Source organism: Melopsittacus undulatus, chromosome 2 (genome assembly GCF_012275295.1).
Source record: "Melopsittacus undulatus isolate bMelUnd1 chromosome 2, bMelUnd1.mat.Z, whole genome shotgun sequence".
Lineage (NCBI taxonomy): Eukaryota > Metazoa > Chordata > Aves > Psittaciformes > Psittaculidae > Melopsittacus > Melopsittacus undulatus.
This window is the reverse complement of record NC_047528.1, coordinates 2,128,644-2,148,246: the sequence shown is the minus strand read 5'-3', so window position 1 is coordinate 2,148,246 and position 19,603 is coordinate 2,128,644. Positions and strand designations below refer to the sequence as shown.

The following is a 19,603-nucleotide window of genomic DNA, read 5'->3' as shown; positions in this document are numbered from 1 at the left end:
GCCTTGAACACTGCCAGGGATGGGGCAGCCACAGCTTCTCTGGGCACCCTGTGCCAGCGCCTCAGCACCCTCACTGTAAAGAATTTCTTCCTTATCTCCAACCTGAACTTCCCCTGTTTCAGTCTGAACCCATCACCCCTTGTCCTATCACTGCAGTCCCTGATGAAGAGCCCCTCTCCAGCATCCTTGGAGCCCCCTTCAGACACTGGAAGCTGCTCTGAGGTCTCCATGCAGCTTCTCTTCTCCAGGCTCAACAGCCCCGACCTTCTCAGTCTGTCAAGCAGTAATAACTTCAAACTCTGTGTCCCTTCAGACTGCCCAGAACTGCTCAAGAGGTCTTTGTTGTTTTGATAAAGCACATAAGCATATATATAACATACTTACTCTCGCTCTTTCTCCGTCAGTTTGTCATTGATGTTGTCCTTTATTGTAGACCGGGAGCCCTTGTGGATTATTGGATACCTGAGTGGCACTTGTAAGAAGTAGGATATCATTGACACCAAGTGTGCAGTGTAGCCCAGGGCAACAGCAATGCTTCCATCATCTTTTGCTGTCAAGAACAAAAAGATTCCATTAATTAAATAACCAACTGAATCCAAGTGTAGGCTGAGTGCAAGTTCATCATTGAATTGTTTGGGCTGGAAAGGACCTTAAGATCATCCAGTTCCAACCCCTGCCATGGGCAGGGACACCTCACACTAAACCATGGCACCCAAGGCTCTGTCCAACCTGGCCTTAAACACTGACAGGGATGGAGCATTCACAACCTCCCTGGGCAACCCATTCCAGTGCCTCAGCACCCTCACAGTAAAGAACTTCTTCCTTATCTCCAACCTGAACTTCCCCTGTTTCAGTCTGAACCCACCACCCCTTGTCCTATCACTGCAGTCCCTGATGAAGAGCCCCTCTCCAGCATCCTTGGAGCCCCCTTCAGATATTATTATTGCTCAGAGACCAATGCAATAATGAAGCTGTCAGAAGTTATAACTTAAGAAGAGGTGCAAGACTGAAATTGAGGCTGTTTTGCAGTTGCTTGCACTTCACTGCATTTGCCTCTTCCATTAAAGAGCAATATAAAACGGGTGATAACTTTTTCTCCTTCCAATTTTCCACTTTTCAAAGCTAAAAATGACTCTTCAACACTTGCTGAGTAGGGCAGAGGGGGGGAAGAAATGGGAAAAGCAAAACAAAATCCCCAAGACAAAACTGAAGCCTCAAGCTTTCTGCATGTCTGAGATGGAGCTGACATGTATGACCGGGGTCAGGGAAAGCAGCATTCCTCCAAGCTCCATTCATTAGTGAGATCAGTTGGAGAGACACTGACCCCAGGGTATGAGATCTATTCTCTGCCAATAACTGCAAGAACTTAGATTAACCCATTGGTTTAAAGTATCATTTTCAGTTGGACATTTAAGGTTGCAACCTTAAAGTGTCACCTGGAGGGGAATACACACAGGTCTGGCAATTCCAATCACAGCCTTCAGCCTCTGAGGGCTTTTCCTTTCTGTTTGCTCTATTTTAGTTCTTTGCAAGTGAACACACCAATGCAAACAATGTGAGAACCACCCTTTCTAAGGCACAAGGGGGTCCTGTGAAATCAGCTGTACAGAGGACCCTCCAAGTAGCTTATAGTGATGTTCAGCCACAGCTATGAAATCATATTGAGACCTGAGAGCATAACTTAGAATCATAGAATGGTTTGGTTTGAAAAGGACCTTAAGATCATCCAGTTCCATCACCCTGCCATAGGTTGCTCCAAGAACCTTCCACTGGAGCAGCTGCTCCAAGCCCCTGTGTCCAACCTGGCCTTGAGCACTGCCAGGGATGGGGCAGCCACAGCTTCTCTGGGCACCCTGTGCCAGCGCCTCAGCACCCTCACAGGGAACAGCTTCTGCCTCAGAGCTCAGCTCAATCTCCCCTTTGGTAGGTCAAACCCATTCAACATTTGCACAAACAAATGGCATGTGAAACACTGTAGATGACTGCATGCAGGTACATGTACCTGTACAACTGCTACACAGGAAGGTATAGCACATATTTGCTTCTGCAACAGGATGACTACAGACAGTTAAACTAGAAGCTGACTTCTAAAATACTCCACATACTCCAGCTTTAAAGTCTTCCTTATGCAAGATATCTATTTGGTAAGTTCACTGGCAGCTACAGCAACGTGAACGGGGATTCATGCATGATGCCCCATCCAGGTTTATGGACTGCCAGTAGCCACAATGGAATTTTAGGTCAAACAAGTATTATCCAGCATCCCTCCATTTGGAAAGCACCTCTGGAAACTGCATAGTCCTATCACCCTGCTCGGTGTAGGATCAGCTACAGCAGGCTGTGCAGGACTGCATCCCATTGGGTTCTGAGCATCCCCAAGGATAGAGACTCCAGATGAAAGCTCTGGAGCCTCTGGATAACCTGCTCCAGTGTCCCACTATTGAGTCTTGGAATACTGCTGTACTTTTCCAAGTGTCAACAGTAACCCCCTTTGTACTAAGAATTAGGAATAAATAATGCATAAGTTTACTTCTAGTCCCTTTTCAGTTGGGTATTTGGATCCTAAGCCATTCCTATCAGATTACTTAACTCCATGAAGTTCAGCAGCAGTGTCAACTGTAACAACTGGATTAAGAACATGCAGTTACCTTGAAAGTCTTCAGAATTAGGAAGCTTGACTCCACAAACAAAGTAATCCTTTTGATCGTTCTGTAAGGTTAAAACCAACAATGAGAATGGAAAAGGAACACCCAGAACACTGAAACCTGCACTAAAAAACCCATCACAACAAAGCATTTTCTGAGAGAAGAAACTAAATAGTCAGCTAAACTCAGAGTGAGTTTGTGTTTTAGTCCATGTTTTATATAATATAGAATAAATGCTATGTAGAAAAAGGGAGAGCTTCGTCTTAATTCATCATATAAAGGTTTCAGAGCTCTACTTTGACATCTGTTTATGGGCACTCCATTACAGTTCAGCTAGCTGACTGTCAGGGTTACTTTATATCATGGTAAACAGAATGGAAAGCATCCATTAAAAGACAGCTATTCTGCTCTTGTAGTGGAGACTATTTGAGAAATGTTGGCATAAGTCCTCCCCTGTAAGTCCCAATCCAGGGCCCAAATCCAAGGAAAAGCCAGGAAAAACCAGCATGAGTGCAGAGCAAGTTTCATCATGAATAAAACATGGCATTTGTTCACAGTGGTGATAAATAGGAGGCTTATTTCCCATCAAGCAGAAAGTCAAAACCATACCAGATCAATAGGGTAGATGTAGGAGAGCTCTGACAGCAGTTGCTTGCATCGAATAGTCTGCTGGGCATGGGTCTTCAGGAACAGTTCTCTTTGGGGAAAGACATCCCAAACCCATTAGTTTCTACAAAAAGCTTTAAGTAAAGGTATCAAACCATCATATTCTTTCTACATCTTCCCAAGTGTCACCTCCCCTCTCCCATAAAAGCAAGGCAATTCCACCCCAATAAAAATAGAGAACACAAAGCTAACTTTGCATTTTCACTTGTACCTCATATAAGCATATTTTGCCTATGACAATTAATTCCTAAACCTGTTACACTAAAACAGACCTAAAACTCTTTGCCATAGTCTACACATGCAACCAAGAGTCTGTTTTCTTCTCTTCTAGACTTGCCACTCTCAATTATCACTTTAGATACCTACAAATCATAGCAGATATATCTGAACAGAGGTTTTTGGGTGACATTAGGAAGAATTTGGTGCCAGAAGCCAAATGGCCCGCTCTCAAGCTTGTATTTCCTTTCCAAGAGCAAGAAAAGGCATCAGTCCTGTTACCTCTTGGCAGTGCATTCCTTTCTTAATTCATGCAGGGATTCATTATGCTCTTGAAGTTTCTGGTATTCACCCTCAAATGCATTTCCTAAACATGAGGAATCAAGGAAAAAAAATAGGATCAAATATTTTCTTGGCTATCTGAAGTATTATAAATGCAGATACTGACACAAGTGTTGGCAATAACCTTCTACATACTTTCAGATGCCTGTTTTCCATGTGGTGCTGCCAACAAGGGAATGACAGTCGAGGAAGAACACCCCTCCATGCATTACACACCATTCACCAGTCAAATACACCCAATACAACTTCATTCTTCTTTGACACCTGCTCCCCTCATGTCCACAGTAGTGAAGAAATTCATAGAACCCCAGACTGGTTCGGGTTAAAGGGACCTTAAAGCTCCTCCAGCTCCAACCCCTGCCACAGGCAGGGACCCCTTCCACTGGAGCAGCTGCTCCAAGCCCCTGTGTCCAACCTGGCCTTGAGCACTGCCAGGGATGGGGCAGCCACAGCTTCTCTGGGCACCCTGTGCCAGCGCCTCAGCACCCTCCCAGGGAACAGCTTCTGCCTCAGAGCTCAGCTCAGGCTCCCCTCTCTTGGGCAGGTTCAAGCCATTCCCCTTGGCCTGTCCCTACAGGCCCTTGTCCCAAGCCCCTCTCCAGCTTTCCTGCAGCCCCTTTAGGCACTGGAGCTGCTCTCAGCTCTCCCCTTCAGGAGCCTTCTCTTGTCCAGGCTGCCCCAGCCCAGCTCTCTCAGCCTGGCTCCAGAGCAGAGCTGCTCCAGCCCTCGCAGCATCTCCATGGCCTCCTCTGCCCTCGCTCCAACAGGCCTGCAGTCCCTTGTAAAAAGCCCCTCTCCAGCTTTCTTCAGAGGCAGATGTAAATGACAAAACACCTTCATTTTTAGTAGTGATTTATTATTGTAGATTCAATTAAGTTTTAAAAGCCCTGGAAGAAGATCACCATCCCTGTAGCTTGGTCTCTGTGCGCTCCAAAGAGACACTGACATAGATTTTACTACTACAGAACACTTCCCCAGTAAAAGGAAACACCAAGACAACTGAGCATGTCACCTTTCACTTGTATTATAAGCTATTAAGAGGGATATTTGTCCTCTAACACTTAAAATGGGATCTTAATCACAGGTATGATAACATCCCTTACGACATGATAATGTGCCTGCACCAAGGTGCCATTTACCGTCTTATAGTGCATCTCTTCTGATTCTCCCATTACAGTTTAATTAAGCACTGATATAATATTGCTTTAGAGATGTATCATGGTAAGAAGCTCTTTAGAAACAGGAGAACAGTATCTCCTGTCCAGGATTCATTATAACACAGATGGTGAAGAGATTGGATCTGGCTGAAAACTTCAGATAAAGCTAAAACAGAAGTTAGAGCCAGACAACAAACAGAGTTAAACCAGTCATCATGACCATCAGCAAGGCTACTACTGTTCTGATCAGCAGATTATGGGTATCTGCAATAGCAGCAGTTTTACACTTACCTCTGTCATGCAAAGTACTTTTTTCCTTATGCAACAAGGCTACTTCTTGACCAAGGGCCTTCTTCTGCCTCTCCAGTTCATTGCGTAGCACCAGGATCTTCAGCTGTAAACATTCACTCTCCTTTTTCTGTTGGAAGAAAAGCACATTTTAAACAATAAAGCAGTTTTTCTGCACACAAACAGTTCCATTAAAGGGGTGATAGGAGAGGAGGGAAAAAACAGGACAAGACCAGTGTCTGCCAGAGGTCATAGATTACCACAGGCCCTAAGCATTTTGCTGCTTTGGAAGGAAACTCAGCTGTGTCCTCCTCTGGGATGCATCTCCTCTGCTCTGATTGTGGAAGAGTGGCTGAAAAGCTGCTCATGGAAAAGGACCTAGGGGTCCTGATTAATGGACCTGAACATGAGTTTGTGCCCAGGCAGCCAAGAAGCCAACAGCATCCTGGCCTCTATCAGCACCAGTGTGGCAGCAGGGCCACTGAAGGGACCTTAAAGATCATCTAGCTCCAGCCTGGAATCTACCTCACAGCAATGAACTTCACATCCCATGTTTGCATGTTCCTGGACAAGGCACCGGCCTCAAGCCACTGAGGACAAATATAATGAAGTCATAAAATCACAGAATGGTTTGAGCTGGAAAGGACCTTGAAATCATCCAGTTCCAACCCCCTGCCATGGGCAGGGAGACCTTCCACTACACCATGGTACCCAAGCCCCTGTGTCCAGCCTGGTCTTGAGCACTGCCAGGGATGGAGCATTCACCACTTCTCTCAGCACCCTCACAGTAAAGAGCTTCTTCCTTATCTCCAACCTGAACTTCCCCTGTTTCAGTCTGAACCCATCACCCCTTGTCCTATCACTGCAGTCCCTGATGAAGAGCCCCTCTCCAGCATCCTTGGAGCCCCCTTCAGACACTGGAAGCTGCTCTGAGATCTCCACGCAGCTTCTCTTCTCCAGGCTCAACAGCCCCAATGTTCTCAGCCTGGCTCCATACAGGAGCTGCTCCAGCCCCTGCTCATCCTCGTGGCCTCCTCTGGACTTGTTCCAACAGCTCCATGTCTGCCTTATGCTGAGGACACCAGAACTGCACACAGTCACTTTGAGTCCCTTTTGTTCTGTCAACTCACTGCTTGCACCTGAGCTCAACCTTTGTGGGGAGAAAGCAGGAACTAGTGCCAGTACAGGCTTTTGGAGAGGGGAAGAGGACAGGCAAAACAAACTGTCAAAAGCTATTGTGAGATCTAATACAATTCCTGCTTAAAATGAATGTGTCACTTGAGTGACAGCTTCTGCAGGGATTGTGTTCACCAAAAGGGAGCAGGGTGCAAGAAGACACTGGCAATAAACTCACCTCCCTTGAAATCCACCTCAGGTTCCTGTCAAGATTTATCTACATCATTCCAAGTTAGGTTCTCCTGACAAACCTCTCTTGTGCACTGTGCTGTATTTAGGCTTTTACAGTTTGAAAGCAGTTATACATAAAGGTAGAAATAGGATAAACAGTCTATTAACAGACACAGATCTCAAATCCATTCCATTCTGCTTCTCCAAGGAGTTCCCATTTGAAATGACAGGTTTAAAGACAGACCTTCAAGTGTGAAGAAAACCAAGAATCACCAGCCAGATGCTTGAGCCAGCCTATAGAATAAGGTTTTAAATACCCAAACTCACCAGTTCGTTGCTTGTAGATGTACATCTCAGCTTCTCTTCAATCTCCCTTCCTATTTTCTGAACAGTTACCTGAGTCTGTTTAATTGCACACTGGGCTCTGTGAAGCCTGGGAGGAAAAGAGAAGACAGAGCTGAAGTACAGGTTCCCCAACACATGATGAATGCATCAGCTGCCTTAAACCCAGCAGCAGTAATGTGAATGCAGATGTCAGCTTCCAGTCAGAAGTGAAGCATTAGAGGACAAATGATCACCTGAAGGAGTATCCAAAGCAAAGCAGCAAAGTGTCTAAATCTGATCAACCACCAAATCTCCTTTTTGTTTGTTAAATACAATAGAAGCTGATAAGCAAAGCTGTAGGTGACAGAGAAGATGATTACAGGGATTTCATGTCATGATTAAGTTCTTATGCTGTTAATATCAAGACACACACAACAGTTACCATGGGCACTGTTATAGCCCAGCTTTAAGAAGTGCAAATATCCTTTAGATAACACACAGCTGCCCAGACCAAGAGCATGAAACATTCTTTAGTATCTCCCTATATCCTATGGACCCTACTGCAACAGAAACGTGGGGTTTTGAGTTGAACTATGCTTGAAGAGTAAAAGATGAGGATTGCTTCTGATCTAACCCTGACTTCAGGGTGAAAAGGAAACTGATTATTTGCCTTCTTTATGAGGAAAAAGAAACCAGGCAGAGGAAAGCAGTGGCAAAACCCAGTCTAAGAGAAGCATTAAAGTTAATATGGAGTAGAAATTAATGTATTCACTAGGTAAAATGAGAGTTGGTCTGCAGGCAATGTCTTTTAAGGCATGCACACCTGGGCTTACTCCTCCTAGTCACAGTTTTCACTATGAATGGCTTCTCCTTTTGGAAGGATACTATTCAGACATCCTTGTTGCTGGGATAAGAACATAACTAAGTTCTAAAGAGAACAGCATTGCCCCGAACAGGTATCCTACCATATGATATCAGTGCTTTGCCAGGCTGATGCAATGAAAAAGCTAAACCTGTTTCAATGACCATCACCATTCACCCAAAATTAACCCCTCTCTCTTCATAAGAATGCTTAATTCTACTAAAGTAAGGCTACACATTTGCTGTGAGCCAAGGACCAAAGCACAAGAGCACACAGAATAGGCTGTGCAGCTCCCTCCTTCTACAATCTTTAACCTCTTCCAGATTTATAAGCATTATTATACAAAGGTTTTGGCTAATGGTTTTTAATGGTATGTACGCAGCTAGACCAGGCTGGATGCTTCCAATATGAGTAACCACAAAGCATTACTACTTCTCACAGCATCTCCCCTCAGCATCCCAACTTAATGGCACACATTACATCCCAGTTCATTCAGTGTGAGGACAGCAGCTCAGCAAGCTAGTAGACAGTAAAGAGATGATACATGGACAACAGAGAACAAACAGTGCCAGCAACATGCATAGAGTCATGGATTGGTTTGGGTTGGAAGGGACCTCAAAGCTCAACCAGTTCCAACCCCTGCCACAGGCAGGGACCCCTTCCACTGGAGCAGCTGCTCCAAGCCCCTGTGTCCAACCTGGCCTTGAGCACTGCCAGGGATGGGGCAGCCACAGCTTCTCTGGGCACCCTGTGCCAGCGCCTCAGCACCCTCCCAGGGAACAGCTTCTGCCTCAGAGCTCAGCTCAGTCTCCCCTCTCTTGGGCAGGTTCAAGCCATTCCCCTTGGCCTGTCACTCATTTCTTCTACCCATGCCCAAGTATAAGGGACAAACATCAACTCAGACTGATTCCTCAAACCAGTATACACAGTTTAAAATACTTCAGTTTATCTGTATCTAAAGGTCTACTCCTAACCTATACAGGCTGCTACACAAAATAATTCAGCAATCAAGCCTGGTTTTAATAAGAAACTGTTTTCTTTTTAAGCCAAGCATCATTCAATCAATTGTGTAATATAAAGAACAAAACCATCCAGTTAAACTTGGCTGCCTTGATGCCAAATAACACCATTTACACTGCAAGAGAAAGAACTTACTGATACTGGTAGACTCAATCCCAGTACATTTAGTGTTGTTCCAAGAACTTTAAAGTGGTAACAGTAAGATTATGACCACATCCAAAGTTAACCCTTCCAAGATGTCCTGGTTTGAAAGTAAAACTTTTATGGATTCATGTCACAAAAGCAGCAGCTATCAACAGAAATCTCCCTTTTCCAGCCAAAAAGATCCCCACATGGAAATCTTTGGCTATCCAACAGGAATACAAACTAAGTGATAGGAACATCAGCAAAAGGGGAATGGCTTGAACCTGCCCAAGAGAGGGGAGACTGAGCTGAGCTCTGAGGCAGAAGCTGTTCCCTGGGAGGGTGCTGAGGCGCTGGCACAGGGTGCCCAGAGAAGCTGTGGCTGCCCCATCCCTGGCAGTGCTCAAGGCCAGGTTGGACACAGGGGCTTGGAGCAGCTGCTCCAGTGGAAGGGGTCCCTGCCATCGTATCTGCATGCACAAGACAGTTTGGTGGATGCAGTTATGATTGTACCCATGAATGGAGATCAAGTTGAGGCCATAATCTACATTAAAATGTATACATAGTGAATGGAGAGAAACTTCATTGCTAATTGACCACAGATTTTTCCCATTTCTAGTTTCAATGCAAGGCCAACACTACAGCTTAAAGTTGGCACAATGTATGCCTTGAATACAATCTGGATTGCCCAGGGAAGCTGTGAATGCTCCATCCCTGGCAGTGTTCAAGGCCAGGTTGGACAGAGCCTTGGGTGCCATGGTTTAGTGTGAGGTGTCCCTGCCCATGGCAGGGGGTTGGAACTGGATGATCTTCAGGTCCTTTCCAACCCAAACTATTCTATGATTCTATGGGTTGGTTTAGTACTTGACAACAATCAGCCAACCGATGGCATAACCTAGGTGCTATCAGCCAATGCAGGATTCTTCCTATATTGCTTAAGAGGGCTATTATTTCTTATTGAAATTAGCACTATCCATAGCACTTTGAGAGCTAATTCAGGGCTTTAAGAGGCCACTGGCTTGCTACCAGACTTCCTTCAGAGGTCAGGAAAGCCAAAGCAGTCAGAGCAGAGCCTCGAGCCTCCTTCAAGGGATACCTTAGCCAACAGTGTCGTCACCCTGGGTCAGCAGGCTGCTCTGGTGGCTCTGCAGCAGCTCACAGCCATTGTCAGCCAGCACCAGAGTAACATGCACATTAAGTGGGACAGATTTAGTGCTGCTGGGCTCCATCCCCTGTCCCAAGAGCTGCTGTGCAATGGTCCAACCTCAGGTGAGTTTGCTGCTGCCTGGGAAAGGACTGGGAAGCAAAGCAGGCATTAACATTCCTTACAACTCTCAGAGATTGGAGGTGGAGATGCATGAAGCTGCTGTTCTACTTTCATTCTCCTATTACCTTCTTTTCTGAGGTGGGGAGATTAAGAGGAAACAAGATACTCTCCCTTCCTTTGGACATTTAGGGGGATAGATACTAACCCATTAGCCAAGTACTGTAAGCCAAGACCAACAAAAGTTGCATCCCTACGTGATGTAGGAAGGACCACTAGGTAAAGTTTCAGCATCTCTCCACATGCTAGATCCCAAGTAAGCTGAAATTTGGGCTATTTGGGGTAATTCTTCAAGGCTTTTTAAGTTTGACAGAACTATTTCCTTCCCCCACTAAAAAAAACCCTACTTCTTACCTTGGCTGTAAGATTTAAAGCAATTCTAGTATATGATGCTCTGCCAATCAGTTCAACCTGGGTACTGACTGGGAAGGGAAAAAGAACTTGCCATGTTTTGGATTTCCTCACCATTAATATAGGATTTCTTTGCAACACCAGCCATGTCTTGTTTGCAAGAAGGAGCAGGCTTCCTGACTTCCCAAGCTTCCACAATGCAGCAGTCCAGCACAACTTTACAACTGGGGAATGGGCTGTAACAACACATTTTGCTCTCTTTCAGCTTTGCAGCATTCGAAGGTTCAGCTGAAGCACTTTCCTTTAGGAAACATGCTGTATCCTGCAACTGAGATATCCCTCTTGGCCATGAATTAGTCCGGTGATTTACTAGTTTATACAGCAAGTTCATTCCTGGCTGCAGTCTTTATAAACCTGAAAGCTGGATGTAGTGACAGTTGTGCCTATTAAGCTAACATATGCTTAGATTTACATTAATGAAAGACTCTCAGCTTTATTGGACATTTGATACAGGATTTTGTAGCTCTGTCACACACTCCAAATAGCTCTTTGCTTCTATCAGACACATCTGGATGGCTCATGGACACAACTTTAAGCCATAAATACATCCATTAATTACAGCAGTCCCATACTCCAGCTACTTCTCACAAGAGAAATAAACTCCTATGCTTGTAGCTGCCAGAACAACCTTAGTTTACAATGAGCCTAAATTTAAACTGAGAATTACTACCAGGGATTTAGAAGAGAGAGCAGAACACTTCTGGCAATAAGTAAGATGTAGGATCCTAGAAGGAAAATACCCAAACCTATTATTAAAGAAGCAATCCAAGACTTTCCTATTAAACACAAAAAATGGAACATACATTACTTTGTATCAGCCCAGCAATGAGATTATGGCGAGTGCCAGCCAGCTATAACATACTTATAACCCAGCCCTTTAAACCATCATTTGCTACATCTGCTTTCCCACAAGAACAAGTTAAAGCTCCTGATCTTCCACTCCCTTTCCCAATTTCCTCAGCAACCCATAGCTCCCATTTGTCAAAAGGTGAGAGAAGACAGTAGGGAGTAAGAGGAGAAGAAAATGCAAGTCTGACTTGTTCATTTATGGCATTAAAGCTTGATGAGAGCCAGTGCTGTGAGAAACTCAAGACAGTGCTGCCGGAGCACAGGCACATCCTCCTTCCACACAGGTTTGAGTCTTACATGTATAAGACTCCAGTGAAGCTTTTGGATGATCAAATCCATGTGGATAGCTCAACAGTGGATGCTTTGAGCTATGGGTAAATGGAGAAGGAAAGGACCAAACACATCTGGCAGGCTGGGAGCAAGGGAGGTCCTGGCCTCCAGCATGTGGAGCTACCTAGTGGATAGATCACCTTCAATACACACAGGGCAGGAATGGAAGAGGAGCCTTCATGTGAAGAACAAACCATGTTTTGCAGAAATGAAGTCACAAAACCTGAGCTGTCTCTAACTCTCTTATTCCAAGCCATAGACAGGACTCCAGTGCTGGGGTGGGTTTATGGCATAACTTTTTTTACCCAAAGAACAAATATATTTATGGCAAATAACGAAAGGAAGCTGCTTTTTGTTCTTTATACTGGTGCTTATCATAGAATCATAGAATAATTAGGGTTGGAAAGAACCTTAAGATCATCCAGTTCCAACCCCCCTGCCATGGACAGGAACACCTCACACTAAGTCAAGGCAACAGCCAGAATCACATTCAAGACAGTCTATGTAGTACAAAGGTAAGTTACATGTAAATCCAATCCCCCAAGGGGCATAAATGTGAGGATTTAGGACAAGAGGAACCGGCCTCAAGCTGCACCAGGGCAGGTTTAGATGGAGCTGAGGAACAATTCCTGCCCCACAGGGTGCTCAGGCATTGGAACAGGCTGCCCAGGGCAGGGCTGCAGGCACCGGCCCTGCAAGGGTTCACAGCCCGTGGAGACGAGGCCTCAGTGCCATGGGGCAGGGCTGGGAATGGTTGGACTGGATGGGCTTATAGGGCTTTTCCAACCTGGTTGATCCTATGACTTCTAATCTCATTGAACGTCATTGATATGGTCTTGGACGCACCAGCACAAAATAAAGCAGTAGAATAAAGATGTTTATGAAGTTCTGCACAGCTCTGTGTCCCTTCTCTTTTAAACAGAGCTCCAAACCCAAATCTGATCAAGAGATAGCAATGTGCCTATCATGCTTAGGCTAAAGACCTGCCACCATAAAGGTGTTTCATTCTATATGCTGTACTAGGAAAGCTGCAGGTAACTGCAGCAGCAGACTGCTAACCCTGCAGGTAACATACAAACCCCCCACCTCTCTCCCATGCTTCATGGACTGTTTCAACTTGCTGTGACCCATGTCATTCCCTTCTACAGATCTGGGCAAAAGTCAGGCTTGTAAACTGACTCTTGTGATGACTGATTAGCCTCAGTTTCCATACAGCTTCGCACCACACAAGTGAAATGCCTGGGAACAGATCTGTCCATAAAGTCTGATTCCATAGATACATATCCCTAAGGAACCTCTTCAGAAAATTCAGATCCCAGTTTCCATCCCAGGAAGACACCACCCCACGATTCCAACCCCCATGGTTTTTAGGCCAAGAGAGATGACACTTGTTGTAGTGTTCATCCATGTGAGTGCTGCTTATTGAAGCATACAGAGGCACTCAAGAGGTCCCATTACAGCTTGTGTTTATTTATGTTGGCTTCAGGCCACCTGGGGTTTCATGTCCCAAGCCAAGGGGATGCCTGCCTTGTCTTGGCTGCTTACACAGTACGAAGAGCCAAGTCTTCCAGGTGGAAATGCTTCCTAGCTTAGAAACACCCAGGCTGGCCACTGCAGGAAAACAATCACAGTTATCACTAGCAAAGAGATTTAGCAGAGGAACTTACTGATCTAAAAAGCACAAGTCAGGCTAAGGGGAATCCTACTGCCCATTCCAGGCTTGTGAAGGTGTATTTCCCTATCTGCTGGGAGAAGGTGGTGGTAGCAACAGGATTAAAGGCTGAAGGTGTGTGATTTGAGAGCAGCAATTTGACTGCTGAGATACTCATAGGAAAAACCAAGAGCAAGGCAATGCAAGAGCACCAAAGGTGGTAACTTTCACCTGCCACACACAAGTGACATCTTAGCCTGTGGCACTGTTCCTACTGCATGAGCATCCACAACTACAGTGTTTAGAAAGGTGTTGGTGGCATTTGAAGTTGGGAACTTGGCAGTGCACATTTTGACATAAAAGTTAAACTAAGCTTTCCTACCTCCTTTTATCTCTATGCAAGTACCAGCAGGCTGAAAGGAATAGGGAAGAGCCACACCATTTCCATGCAGTCAGAACTGCAGAGGCTAGAGGCTGAATCCCACCCACTGCACAGCCTCACCTCTTTCACGGAGATGAGGATGAAAACAGAACTTCAGAGAAGCTCAAGGCAGAACAGCTTTGCATGACTCACCTATGGGTTTATTATCAGAATCCCAGACTGGTTTGGGTTGAAGGGACCTTAAAGCTCATCAAGATCCAACCCCTGTCACATGCAGGGACACCTTCCACTGGAGCAGCTGCTCCAAGCCCCTGTGCCCAACCTGGCCTTGAACACTGCCAGGGATGGGGCAGATGCTGTACAGACTGCACAGTCAGGGAACAGCTGAGAGCATCTTCTCTTCCTGGACCAGAACTGCACACAATGCTCCAAGTGAGGTCTCAGAAGAGCAGAGTAGAGGGGCAGGATCAGATCTCCTTCAGTCTGTTGGTCACGCTCCTTTGGATGCAGGCCAGGATACAACCAAAATGCTTTCAATCTGCACTTAGTGGCTGGCTGAAGAGCACAAGCATGCCATCCATGCTGCTGAAGGAATGGTTAAACCACAGAGAATGTAGTTTTGGACTGGAGAGTGAAGAACATAGGAAACCAACCTTCAAAGGGGCATGTTTCACTAATTCTTAGAGCACTTTGTCTGCAGGCAGAATCTGGGAGGATATGAGGCACTCGCATACATAGAAGCATAAAAACTAATAGCAGGCCAATTGTTCTGTCACAATACCATGAGAAGCTGTTGCAGAATACAAGATATTAGTTTTTATACTTAGGAACTGAAGTAGAATTGTAACATATAGGATTTTAAGCCCTTCCTTTAGCAACTGCCAGCACACCCCATCTTCCCAACACCACTTCACACTGAAGGGTCTATTTTTCACTATTTAAAGAAAGGACAGAAAACTCAGAGAATCCTAAATATAAACCTATTCCCATGAGTGCTGCAAACGTGCTGAGAGCATGATTATGGAGACATGTCCAGAACATGACCTCAGATGAAGCTGGCCCATCCTGAGTGTGATGTGAAAGGTGAAACACGTTACTCTCTAACCTATTACCACCAGCAACATAATATTTAGAATGCCTTTAAGTGACCTCTCCTCAGGAAACCTGACAAGATGGCCAAGGGACAAAACCTCAACCTTTCTGCTTTCCAAGGGGGTGGTTAACTTTTTTAGCCCTTTTTAAAACAAAAGGCTGGGAGAACATTTGTCATTTCTATATGGCACAAACAACTGCTCTGCAGCACTACACTTCATACAGTCATAGAATGGTTTGGGTTGGAAAGAACCTTAAGACCATTCAGTTCCAACCCATGCCACAAGAAGGGACCCCTTCCACTGGAGCAGCTGCTCCAAGCCCCTGTGTCCAACCTGGCCTTGAGCACTGCCAGGGATGGGGCAGCCACAGCTTCTCTGGGCACCCTGTGCCAGCGCCTCAGCACCCTCACAGTAAAGAGCTTCTGCCTTATCTCCAACCTGAACTTCCCCTGTTTCAGTCTGAACCCATCACCCCTTGTCCTATCACTGCAGTCCCTGATGAAGAGCCCCTCTCCAGCATCCTTGGAGCCCCCTTCAGACACTGGAAGCTGCTCTGAGGTCTCCACACAGCTTCTCTTCTCCAGGCTCAACAGCCCCAGTGTTCTCAGCCTGTCTTCATCTGCCTGAGGATCTTGTTCCTACCCCAAAACAAGAAGGTTCCTGAGCTGCAGAGGTGCTGAGAACTTTCCTTGTGTAAAGTTCAGCTCTCTGGGTACTTAAACTTTTCCTCCTGCTTAATGAACTTGTAAATCGGAGTCATTAAGCATCTGAGCGCACAGGCACGACTTTCATCCAACACTCAAACCATGTTCTACTGTTCACACGCTCTGGCATTCCTGACTAATTTCTTTAAATCAACAAAATTTGAGCCAAGCACGTGCTTTTCATTAAGGCCTATTCACAAGCTTCATGAGTTTGAACTATTCACTTCTTTTGAGATGTAAAAACAAAAATTCAACCATTTCTTCCCCCAAAAACAGGTTTGATGGAGAGAACGACCACAGAAGTTCTCATTTTGCAGGTTTTCAGGAGGTGAGGGTTGGGGTGAAGCCTTCTCTCTCAGTTGCTCATCTCACATGATGATGATGCCCCATCCCTGGCAGTGTTCAAGGCCAGGTTGGACACAGGGGCTTGGAGGTAGCTACTCTAGTGTGAGGTGTCCCTGCCCACAGCAGGGGTTGGAGCTGGATGAGCCTTAAGGTCCCTTCCAATACAAACCCTTCTATGATTCCCTCACTATTCACCTGACCCCACCTGGCAGAAACATACCATTGGAATAACTGGGATACAGATACCACCATCACTAGGATTTGCTTCCTGTTTTTGAGTTTAAGCAAAACCAGGACAAAGCTGTTCTTCATATCCACATGTCCCATGGAAGTATTAGGAAACCACATGTGCAGCTTGTGAATTTTTACTACAGACAAGCATCATATCATGAGAAAGTCTTCAAAACGTGGGATTTATGTGACCAGATGCAAACCTTTACAGCACAGACACCTCCCTATCCTCTTTACAACCAATAGACAGAAGCAGGCAGGCAGAGATTCATTTCCTCCCCAAGTACATGTCCTGTCAAGTGAATCACAACTCAAATTACACCCATCTCTCTCTTCAGGTTGCAAATGGGACATAGTCACACAAAAACCATCATTGGAAAGAGTTCATGGGCTCGTTACTCAAGCCTGGACTTGAGCTGGAGGAGGTGAGAACCAACATGCTTGGTAGGAGCAAAGGGACACCTGACAAGAAGAGACTGGAGATTGCTTTGAAAGAAATAAACACTATCACCAGTGGTTTAAGGTTGATGCCAAAGGTAAGCAGCAGCAGAGAAAGTGTGCCTGTAAAACAGCAGAGCTAATGTGGGAGGGAATAGAATCATGGAATGGTTTGGGATGGAAAGGACCTTAAAGCTCCTCCAGCTCCAACCCCCACCACAGGCAGGGACCCCTTCCACTGGAGCAGCTGCTCCAAGCCCCTGTGTCCAACCTGGCCTTGAGCACTGCCAGGGATGGGGCAGCCATAGCTTCTCTGGGCACCCTGTGCCAGCACCTCAGCACCCTCACAGTAAAGAGCTTCTGCCTTATCTCCAACCAGAATCTCCTCTGTTTCAGTTTGAACCCATAGAAATCCATAGAAAGGATTCTAGACTTTGCCTCAGCTCCTGAAGAGCTTTCTTAGCTAAGAAGGAAACAGGCAAAAAGAGCACTTAGAAATGGTCACAGCTGATAACTGCTAACTTCTGACTGAACTAGACAATGCAAGATGTACTCCTATAGGATATATAGAATCCACTGAGGAATCAGCAGCAGACCTGGTGGTGAGGCCTGGATACAAACCTGTTCCTTTTAGGACAAAGCAAAAAGAGAATGTCTCTGCTCAGAGGCAGGGCTGAACAAGAGCTACACCCAACAGGACACCTAAAAACTGTAATGAGATGATATCTGGGCTCTCAAGTACCTTCCCAAGATCAAAGTCCTTAGCTTCAGTACTGAGGTTTCAAAGCAGCATCCAGCAAGGGCAGCTGCAGCGAAGCTGGCATCTTCACTTCTTGTTAGCTTTATGATAGACACTTTCAGAAGGACCACAGTTCAGATTAGACACGGTTAGACAGGCTCAGACAGGCTCAAGCTGGTCAAGTCATGACAAGCTGGTGTGAGTGTGCTCCATACTACCAAGAAACGCAAAGGAAATGTGGGAAACCCACCCAAACACATCAATAAAGCAATCAGAATGACCACCACATATTCTATTCTATTTAACAAAGACAATGTCAGGTAGAGGCTGAGTTCTCTCCAAACAGACTGTGCCAGAACACAACCAGAAGTTTATAACACACCCCCAGGTTGTTTTGCACTAAAAGTACAGGAGGCAGACATTTAGAACGCAGCTTTTGGTGCAAACCTGCTTTACACAACCAAGGAACAGCACATTTAAGTTTTAAGAGAGCTTATAAAACAGGGGCTTCTGAATAAGCAACACAGAGTTAACATCTCCTAGAGTTAACGTCTTCACAAGCAACAGTGACACCTACTGTTAACACTACCAAAGGCATTCAACTTTTATTACAACTGATAAAAACACAACATGTATTTCTCCAAAGACTTTTGAAAGAATATTAAATACTTCCTTCTCGAGGGTTTCCTTTGTAGCACATCTATTGCTATTACTGTAGAACTGAAGTTATCGACCTGTCTTAGAACCATAGAATAGTTAGGGTTGGAAAGGACCTTAAGATCATCCAGTTCCAACCCCCTGCCATGGGCAGGGACACCTCACACTAAACCATGGCACCCAAGGCTCTGTCCAACCTGGCCTTGAACACTGCCAGGGATGGAGCATTCACAACCTCCCTGGGCAACCCATTCCAGTGCCTCAGCACCCTCACAGTAAATAATTTCTTCCTTATCTCCAACCTGAACTTCCCCTGTTTCAGTCTGAACCCATCACCCCTTGTCCTATCACTGCAGTCCCTGATGAAGAGCCCCTCTCCAGCATCCTTGGAGCCCCCTTCAGACACTGGAAGCTGCTCTGAGGTCTCCACGCAGCTTCTCTTCTCCAGGCTCAACAGCCCCAATGTTCTCAGCCTGGCTCCATACAGGAGCTGCTCCAGCCCCTGAGCATCCTCGTGGCCTCCTCTGGACTTGTTCCAACAGTTCCATGTCCTTCTGATGCTGAGGACCCCAGAACTGCACACAATGCTCCAGGTGAGGTCTCACCAGAGCAGAGCAGAGGGGCAGGATCACCTCCTTCTCCCTGCTGGTCACGCTCCTTTGGATGCAGCCCAGGATACGGTTGCTTTCTGGGCTGTGAGCACACACTGCAGCCGGCTCATGTTCAGTTTCTCATTGACCAACACCACTTCCTTCTCTGCAGGGCTTGTTAAATGCCTTTTGAACTCCTCAATACCCACCTACTGACAAGTGTTTAAAATCTCTGTTTTCCTACACACAATTACTTTGAGTTACTATCATTAAAGCAGACCTGAAAAAGGCCTTTTTATTTACCTTTATGCTAGTATTTTGTGTTTCACCACCTGACACCTAAGTAACCACCCAAAACTGCAGCCACCATATCCATCTTATACAAGTTTTGGTGTAACTGGGTCCTTACTTTGTGCAGTGCCTATTTTCTGGATTATAAAGCAGAAAAAAAGGCAAATTCAAATCAAATTCAACATTTAAGAAGACACAAAACACACACATTCAGGTGTGTAGCTGTTTTGTTCCAACTACAGCATCATTCTACCAAGGCAAGTTTGGGCAAGTTGCTCCCCCTGTCCCCAGTTCTAATTTAGTTAAGTTTTAATGATGCTGAAGAGAACAGAGTGGGGCTTGTTGTGATTTAGCCCCAGCTGTTAACTAAGTACCAGGCAGCCACTTCCACACAACCCCACAGTGAGATAGGGAGGAGACTTGGGGGAAACATCCATGGGTTGAGATAAGAACAGTTTAATAATTAAAATAAGGTATAATAATAATAGTAGTAGTAATAATATTAATAAATAGTAATGAAGAAAAGGGAAAAAACAAAAGGAACAAATAAACACAAGTGATGTACAATACAATTGCT

The 19,603-nt window shown here is 45.4% G+C and overlaps 1 protein-coding gene across 3 annotated transcripts in view; it reads right to left on the bottom strand.

Moving 5' to 3' along the window:
- The window catches only part of UVRAG (UV radiation resistance associated), a 90,542-nt gene that overhangs the window by 45,749 nt on the left and 25,190 nt on the right, over nucleotides 1–19,603 (bottom strand). For all 3 annotated transcript variants that reach the window (XM_034074545.1, XM_034074547.1, XM_034074546.1), the window contains 6 exons: nucleotides 6,989–7,094; nucleotides 5,318–5,444; nucleotides 3,810–3,894; nucleotides 3,255–3,342; nucleotides 2,649–2,709; nucleotides 385–550 (listed from right to left, as the gene is read on the bottom strand). In XM_034074545.1, the coding sequence (XP_033930436.1) occupies nucleotides 385–550; nucleotides 2,649–2,709; nucleotides 3,255–3,342; nucleotides 3,810–3,894; nucleotides 5,318–5,444; nucleotides 6,989–7,094 (633 nt within the window). The remainder of the gene's footprint in view (nucleotides 1–384; nucleotides 551–2,648; nucleotides 2,710–3,254; nucleotides 3,343–3,809; nucleotides 3,895–5,317; nucleotides 5,445–6,988; nucleotides 7,095–19,603) is intronic.